General features: G+C 56.1%; 3 protein-coding genes across 3 annotated transcripts in view; 2 read left to right on the top strand and 1 right to left on the bottom strand.

Moving 5' to 3' along the window:
* Positions 1–563: 563 nt before the first annotated feature.
* Positions 564–1,313, top strand: GUITHDRAFT_79181 (hypothetical protein; the record flags this gene model as incomplete). Its single annotated transcript, XM_005822866.1, has 1 exon — positions 564–1,313. One exon carries the CDS (start codon positions 564–566, stop codon positions 1,311–1,313), a length of 750 nt encoding a protein of 249 aa, XP_005822923.1.
* A 368-nt stretch (positions 1,314–1,681) lies between these two features.
* GUITHDRAFT_146100 (hypothetical protein) lies at positions 1,682–4,723 on the bottom strand (the record flags this gene model as incomplete). The annotated part of the gene is made up of 12 exons (XM_005822865.1): positions 1,682–1,829; positions 1,956–2,092; positions 2,113–2,175; positions 2,223–2,271; positions 2,370–2,591; positions 3,036–3,099; positions 3,185–3,214; positions 3,328–3,365; positions 3,694–3,707; positions 3,770–3,833; positions 3,856–3,938; positions 4,139–4,723. The coding sequence occupies 12 exons, from the start codon at positions 4,721–4,723 to the stop codon at positions 1,682–1,684; spliced, it is 1,497 nt and encodes a 498-aa protein (XP_005822922.1).
* A 1,196-nt stretch (positions 4,724–5,919) lies between these two features.
* The window catches only part of GUITHDRAFT_117855 (hypothetical protein), a gene marked incomplete at both ends in the record, with an annotated part of 2,852 nt that continues 714 nt past the window's right edge, over positions 5,920–8,057 (top strand). The window contains 8 exons of the mRNA XM_005822864.1: positions 5,920–5,995; positions 6,041–6,732; positions 6,905–7,059; positions 7,113–7,181; positions 7,228–7,328; positions 7,378–7,424; positions 7,718–7,797; positions 7,989–8,028. Of these exons, the coding sequence (XP_005822921.1) occupies positions 5,920–5,995; positions 6,041–6,732; positions 6,905–7,059; positions 7,113–7,181; positions 7,228–7,328; positions 7,378–7,424; positions 7,718–7,797; positions 7,989–8,028 (1,260 nt within the window). The remainder of the gene's footprint in view (positions 5,996–6,040; positions 6,733–6,904; positions 7,060–7,112; positions 7,182–7,227; positions 7,329–7,377; positions 7,425–7,717; positions 7,798–7,988; positions 8,029–8,057) is intronic.

Genomic DNA, 8,057 nt, shown 5'->3' with positions numbered 1-8,057 from the left:
TTCCAGCCACAAGTCTCAACCAAAACACCGTTATCCGAGATGGGCATCAGCACGGTAGTACCGGCGTCTTTTTTGCCTCGGGCTGACCCGGGATGTCAAGTGCGGTCGCCATGTCTGTAGACAGTCCGACATGCAAGGAGCTACTGCTAGCCCCTGTTCCAAACGCTGGTCAGATCCACAGACGTTCCCCTCGCACAATGTGCGATACTTGGAGGGTGGGGGGGGGGAGATCTTCATGACATGATCGATCTAGGACGTTGGTCTTCTAAAGTATCGCACATTGTGAGAGGGGAACGTATGTGGATCTGACCAGGGTTTGGAACAGGGGCTAGCAGTAGCTCTTTGCATGCTGGACTGTTAGAGACATGGCGACCGCAATTGACTTCAAGGCTCTGCTTGAGGCAGAAAAGAAGAAGGCCCTCCAGCAGCTGAGGAAAGGCGAGGAGAATGGAGTGGAAGGCGAGGCTGACGGCAGCAGGAAGTGTACTCCAGGGATCCCAACGCCATCGCCGACATGGCAGGAGCTGGAGGACCTGCCTGTGAGCCTTGCACGACGAGAGCCGATGGAGCTGGACAAGTTCAGAGTCGGAGGGCTTGCCAGCTTGTTCTACATCCCGAACTTCCTCACGGAGGAGGAGGGGGCGGCGATCTTGAGGAGGGTGAGCATGATGCCTGAGAGCTCATGGGCGAACCTCAAGCGCAGGCGACTGCAGAACCATGGCGGAACTCCGCACCCGGATGGCATGATCCCGTCGGAGGTCCCGCAGTTCATACATGCGGTGATGGACGCGCTGGTGCAGGCGGGTGTGTTCAAGGAGGAAGAACGACCGAATCATGTCCTGCTCAACGAGTACGCGAGGGGTCAGGGCATTGCTCCTCACCAGGACGGTCCCCTCTACATGCCCCTAGTCGCCATCCTCTCCCTCGATGGCCCCGCGCTCCTTCAGTTTTGGCCGAGCCTGCATGCGACCAAGTGCGGGGAGGCAGTCGCGTCAGTCCTGTGCTTGTCCAACAGCCTGCTGGTGTTCAATGAGGAGGCATACGAGAGCCACTGGCACGGGATAGTCGAGAGAGGAGCAGACAACATCGAGCACCACACATGTAACTTGCATGTGCTCGGTGACGATTACTGTGTGGGAACGGCTGTAGAGAGAGGGAGGAGGATCTCACTGACAGTGAGGCGGGTGCTCAAGATCAGGGATGGTGAGGAGCGCATTCTGACGCAGGAGGCGATGGAGGAGGAGAAGAGGAAGGAGCGATGGTGGTTGTCTTCTCGGGGGGAGGAGCATCAAATCTTTCAACCTTCTCGTTAGAATTGCATTCATATTTACAGGGCGTTCTGAAACCGCACTCTTCCTCCCTCCCTCCCTCCCTCCCTCCACCCCCCTTCTTGCCTCTTCTGCTGATATTCCCTGCTGATATTCCCTGCTGATATTCCCCTGATATTCCCCCACGTTCGGAAATCGTTATCTCCTTCGATGTCGACCTAGAAAGAACCATGAGCGCAAAGCATTTCATTGGGCCCTCCACCACCACCTCCTCCTCCTCCTTCACCTCCTCCCTCCTCCTCCTTCACCACCACCACCCCCACCCCTCCAGCTTTTTTACTTCCCTCGTTCCCTCTATCTCTTCCTGCTCCAGGATCTTTCCCTCTCTTCCCTCCCCTCCTCTGCTACCTACACTACCCACCTGTCCTCCTTGCTCGTCGTGTTCCCCCGGATGACGTCTTGCGAATCTTGCTCAACGTTTTCGACTTTTTCTTCCCCTTGTTGGCTCGCCGCTCCTTCAGCCTCTGGCGAGCCTCCAGCTTCCTCGTTTCCTTGTCGAGCCTGGCAGTGTCGGAAAGTTACTTGAGGCGGAGTAACGAGGCAGCAGGTCTGTCAGCTGGAGGAGTGAGGAAGCAGTGGATAACAAGGGAGGTCGATCGTCGGGACAGGTCGAACAGAAGGTCTTACAGCTGCTTGTAAATCTTCTCATGGTATCTCCTCTTCTTCCTCTCAGACTCTTTCTTCTGCTTCTTAATCTTCTTCTCGATGACGTTGTTCTCCGCACAGAACACCTGATACAATGCCCCTCCCTCACACCCCGTCCCCTGAGATGCCTCGTGCTCACCTGATATCCTTGTGATCGAGCATCCATCATCGCAGTATTCCGCTCCTCCTCCATTTGCTTTCGCTGCGGGCCCTCTCAACAACGTCCCTCCAGCACGCCGAGGTTCGCACCTGATCGTCCGGCAGACCCTGAAGGAACTGCTTCTCCTTCTCGATCTTCCTGCGGTGCCATGGTGTCATCAAGATCAAGACAAGAATTCCTCCAACTTCATCAGCTGTTGCTTCGTCATACCCACAGGGACGGCAACGGTGATCCACTTTCCCTTTCTGTTCTGCTCGAAGTAGACGGCTTTCTTTCTGCTCACGATTGCGTTGGACGACTTGTCTACTCCCTTGATGAGAGGGAAGGGGCTAGCTCCTCCTACCACAAGGGCCGTCTCGCCATGGGAGATGTTTTGAGTCTCGAACACCATGGACACTGGTTTCCCGTCGATCTTGAAGTTGGCCATCGACACGCTGCTGAGGCCTCCGGTGTAGATGCTGTTTTCTAGGCAGGTAGGATGTAAGAAGAAGGGAGAAAGTAGGTAGACGGCACAACAAGGAGAGCAGGCTGAGAGATGTCGGAGAGGAGCGAGGAGGAATGGGAAGAATGAGGTGCGATAATCTCGTGCTTACCATCAACTTGCTCAGTAAGCATGTTACTGTACCGAGGAAACAAGGAAAACCCGCCTGCTCTTCCTCCCGCACCCCGTCCTCCTCGTTCTCCTCCGCGCAAAAACAGATGGCCAGACGAAAAATCTGATTGATCAGAGTTCAAGGTGAGCTCAAGGCCACAAGATCTGCCCGTCTTAATCATATGGTATTCTGTTTCATCTCCTCCACTCCCAACCTTCCCTGCCCCCTCCTACCGCTCGCTGTCTGCTTGATGTTCTTCATCCCTCTCTGTATCGTGCGACTCGGTATCCTCTCCCTCCCTCTCCTAACCTTCCCTCCTTCCCTTCCCCCCCCTCGCCGTCTGGCCCCTCTTGCTCTCCTTCCTTCTCCCCCCCTTCACCGCATCTGTCTCCCCATCCCTCCCTCCTCCCTCTCATCTTCCTCTTCACTTCCTCTCCCTGTTTCTCCCTCCCTCTCACCTTCCTCCTTCGCCACCATCGCCATGAGGACTGCCAAGATCCTCATTTTCGTTTCCTACCCCTCCACCCCTACCCCCTTTGCCTAGACCCTAAACAATCACTATGAACATAACGCTTTAGGACCGGTACTTGATGTACCCCACCGGTTTCGTTCTCGGCCTTGAAATCCGCCCGATGAAAGCTACAGGGGAAATGTAGGAGGATAGTAACGAGTGGGAAGGAGGGATCTAGTTCAGGGAGGAGGAGGAGGAGGAGAAGTAGGAGACGCTATAGACGGCTAAGGGGAGAGAGAGGTGAGCAGGATAAAGGATCGTTTCTGCGACAACAGTTCGTGACGTTTCGTCTTGCTGGATCTCTGACAAGAGGGGTGAAGCAGCGGCAGGTGTTGATGGAAGAACAAGACTGAGAGCAAGTAGGGAGGACAGGAGCGCGTCTTTCTTGACTGGTCAGCTAGCAACGAATGATGGATCCCGTGACGTTATGAGTCCAGCATGTGATCCATCTCATACCTGCAGACCGCGTCCTGCTGGCACGTCAGAGGAGGCGAGGGAGGTGGCAGCTGCATACGTCGAGGCAATTCTTCACCTTCCTCTCGCAGATATCACAGGTGCAGTTTGGAGGACAGACGTCATCCGGTACCCCTGCCGACCTGACGCGCCCCTGAACGTCACCAGGGTGAGAGGAAACGATCGTCATGCATCAGGAGTGCCGTACATTCATGGGACGGAGACAAGCTTGCTCTGCGAAGCGAGACCTGCGCAGCATGTGAGTCAACGCTCCCGAGAGGAAGAGGAGTCAGGGGACCTCACAGCAGCAGTCACCCCTTCTCGGAGACAATGCTCGTCCTGCGTTTTCTCCCTCCACCGCTTCATCCTCTCTTTCTCTCTCCTGACCTTGTACTCCTGGAGCATTCACCGTGCTTCATCGACAGTTCGACATGCTTCAAACTCTCACCTCGAGCAGGAGCCGATCGTCGGATATCAACGACCTCGGGGCGACTAGCTTGACCTCCTTGTGCGACGCGAAGCGATCCGGCGAGGGGGGCTTCTTGTGCTCTTTCCTCGGGTGGGTGTGAGAGTCTTTCGGAGGGAATTCAGCGCGGGGATGATGGTGGATGGCTTGCGGAAGGCGTCGGTCGGGGAGGTGGGAGGGAAACTGCAGCTTCTGTAGGAGGTCCAGGGATTCCGACAGGTTGGCGAACTTTGTGAAGTACTGGGGAGAGCTGTGATGGCTGTAAAGGGAAGAATACATCAGCCCACCCGTGACCAGACTTTTATCGCCGTCCACAGCATCATGAGCTGAAAATTCTGACACCACATCCCTTGTGTGCGAGGGCTGCTGTATCACGTCGAAACAGACGAACTCTTTTGAGGAACCCCGTGTACTTCCATAGATCATAACGTCATCGCAACATGACGACTTGAGGTCTCGAAACAACGTCCTGTCATCGAAGCAGAAGCAAGGTTGAAACAAGTTTTCATCAAGTGGAAAGTTTTCGCTGTAGCACAACCCAGATAGCGAGCCGCCTGATCTTGCCATCTCCTCTGGACCATCATCAATCAGCACATCTCGACTTTATGTGAGACTGGTCATGACTTTCAAGTTTGCTCTATGACACTTATATCTCAACCCTATACACCTCTCCGAAACTTCACGCACGTCCTAGCCGAGGCTCTAGAAGCCAGCGGAACTCTTAGCTCTTCACTTTCACTCAGTCCCTACAAGTTGCTTCCTCCCCCTCCCCAACTCACAGCCCGTGACTGAAAGCCTCACCTAGCCCCTCCCTCCCCTATCGGATATGCCTTCTTCTCTCCTGTCTAGGCTGCTTCCACTATGCAGGCCACTGGGCCAGGAGTTTCACGCTTCTGCGTTGCCATTCCGGTGCTGCCGGGTCCAATCAGTCTGAGCCTGTGCGGCAGCGGCACTGCCCCCGGTCTCAGTCTGACAGGCGGCCCGAAGTTACTAAAGACCACTTGGACGAGCTCCCTTGCCAGGCTTGCTCTTCCTTCCCTGCTCCTCAGACCTAAGAGACCTCTGCCTGTCCCCTTGCATGTTTCTTCCACTTGCTGCTCATAGCCGCTCCTCAGGCGCAACTCGTCCGGAATGACCATCGCAAGTTTGTTGACTCGAGGATGGGGGTAGGGGTTGTTGAGGTACTGGAACCGGGGCCTTATAAAGGTGGGGTACGAGCAGCGGAATATGAGGGGTAGGGTTAGTGTTGATCGACGTTGGTTGAGTCAAAATGTGGGGTAGGGGGTGGAATATCCCACGGGGGTACTTATAATGGTAAAATGAGGGGTCCTGAAATCACGGGGTCAGCCTCTACCCCCTATTTCCCAATTGCACTACCCCTCCATTGGAAAGGCGAAATCCAATGCAATAAAACTCAATAAAATTTATAGATCGAGGGAAAGCCTGAGAACATGTGGTTCAGTCATGTGATATTTCATATATCAGATATTAAATAATCGCGCCAAGGGTGGGACAACATGGGTTCGAGCACAAACGATCTATATTTTTTATTGATTTGCATTTCTCGTGCGGGAGGGGCGGCCGCAGGAGAGGAAGACAGCAATCAGAGCAGGGGAGGAGGCGGTGAGACGAGACAGAGGACGAGGAGCGGATAGCTGGTTGCTCTACCCCGAGCAGCAGTCCCAAGTCAGGAGACGTCGCTCAGAGACCGCAAGGCCGAGGTCAAGCGCTGCAGACGGACTGAGGCTGGAGTATCCTCGGAGATGCTTCCCGCTCTCTACGTCCGGAAGACGATCTTGTGCGTGCTGCTGGCGATCTACTGGGTCGGAGGCTCGAACGGTTGTAATGTACCCCATACTTGCTCGCTTGGTTGTGCGATGCAAGCGCATCATGGCAACATTCGTCTCCGAGGAGGTGCGAGCATCGACGGAAGCTGTGTGGTAGATGTGACTAAGAATGCTGGGATCGGAATCGGGCTGGGTCGAGATAAGCTAGGTAACCACATGGTGAAGAAGCTCAAGGATGGCTGGCCTGCGCGTCTTAGCGGGCTGGTCTTCGAGAACGACATCATCCTAGAGGTCGACGAGCGGCCAGTAGGACCTCTGAGTACAACAGCTCTGACGCAGGAGCTGAGAGGGCCTGACGGAAGCGAGGTGAAGCTCCTCCTGCAGCGAGGACCTGAAGGTAGCCTCCATGATGTCTCCCTCGTGCGTGTGGCGCAAGGAGAGCCCGTGGCGAAGGAGAGCGAAGCAAGCCTCCTCTCGAGCACAATCGCTGCCTCATCCTCTATCCTGAACGCGGCCTCGTCGAGCCTGTTGGGAGCCATAAGCCTCAAGAGCGGACAGAGCAAGAGCAGCGCAGCCTCGGACGTGGGGATCGGTGTGGGCTTCACCCTCGATGAGAGTGCAAACTTCGTGGTGACGAAGCTGGTGCCGGGAGGGCCAGCAGCAGAGTCAGGCCAGCTGCAAGTAGGAGACATACTGCTGTCTTGCAACGGCCTGTCGCTGATCGACATGAGCATGAAAGACCTCGTGTCTCACATCAAAGGAAGGGAGGGGACGACGGTCACGCTCGAGGTGACCTTGCGGACTCGGAGGAGGAGCAGGAGGGAGGGGAGGGATTGGGGAGAGCAAGGGCCAGGGGAAAGGGAGGAGGAGGAGGCCTTGAGGAGATGGAGGAGTGGGGGGAGGATGATGGGGAGCTGTGATCAGGAGGGGGAGGAGGAGGCACTGACAGGGGATGATGCAGTTGCAAACGGAGGAAGGAGAGCTGAAGACCGCAGTCATCACTCGTCGACCCCTCAAGGGCGTTCACACGGAACCAGAGCAGAAGAAGTCTTCCTCCCTCTTCAGCGCGCTCGGTGACATCGGAGGGCTGGCGTCCTCCTCCATCTCTTCCCTCAGGTCTCAGCTTCTTTCGCGCCATCCCGTCTCCACCTGACGAGACATTCGTTCAGCGCTACGGCAGGAGATGCGTCAGCAAAGCTCTCTTCGTCGCTGTCCTCCCTGACCAACCTGATGGGAAGGTTTGTCCTCTCCTCAGTTCGAGTGTGTAGCGTGACCAGCGCGTAGCGTCTCGTTCACCAAGTCGACACCCGCACAAGCTGCTGCTGCTCGATCCCCCCCAGCTGCAGCAGCCGCAGCGGCGTACAAGGGCGAAGGTGTCGGAGTCGGTGAGGAAGCAGACCCGCAGAGCTGGCAAGTGGCTGAGCGTGTGAGCAGGCATTGGAATTAAGAAGAATCAGCATGGAGACTTTATGGTCACTGAGGTCTCCTCCTCCTCCTCCTCTTCCTCCTCCTCCTTCCCTCCCCCCCCCTTCCTCCTCCTCCTCCTCCTCCTCCTTCTCCTAACCCCCACCTCTTCCTTTTCTCCCTCCTCCTTCGCCTCCACTTGCGCCGCCGCCGCCTGTGCTTTCCTTGTCATGAGTGTAGGATGTAGGTCTACGAGGGAGGAGCTGCAGCAGAGGACGGACAGATTGCTGTCGGCGACATCTTGCAGAAGCTGGATGATACGCCGGCAAGGCGATGAGCTGCTTGGGGAGCTAGGCTGATGCTGGGGCAGGTATCGGGCATGAGGTCGTCAGCGCTGAAGGATCTGATCTTCGGACCACCCAACACCAGGGCTGTGCTATCCATGTGCCGGTAGGCTGCTTGTTTCGGCTCCTCCCTCTCTCTCCTCCCTCTCCGTCCTCGTCGGTTCCTCTCCCTCCTCCCTCTCCATCCTCGTCGGTTCCTCTCCCTCCTCCATCAACCCGCTGGTCTCTGCATTTGTTCTCGTCTCTTCCTGTCAGTCCTGCTTCGTCTGTCTTCTGAGGTGCATTCCTTGCTGGAAGGTGGAGGTCTGTCCCTGGAAAACCGGAGGGAGAGTGGAAGGTAAGAAATGCCTACTCCCAAACTGCACC

This window comes from Guillardia theta (assembly GCF_000315625.1).
Source record: "Guillardia theta CCMP2712 unplaced genomic scaffold GUITHscaffold_117, whole genome shotgun sequence".
Lineage (NCBI taxonomy): Eukaryota > Cryptophyceae > Pyrenomonadales > Geminigeraceae > Guillardia > Guillardia theta.
The sequence above is the reverse complement of the archived record's forward strand: the minus strand, read 5'-3'. Positions and strand labels throughout refer to the sequence as shown.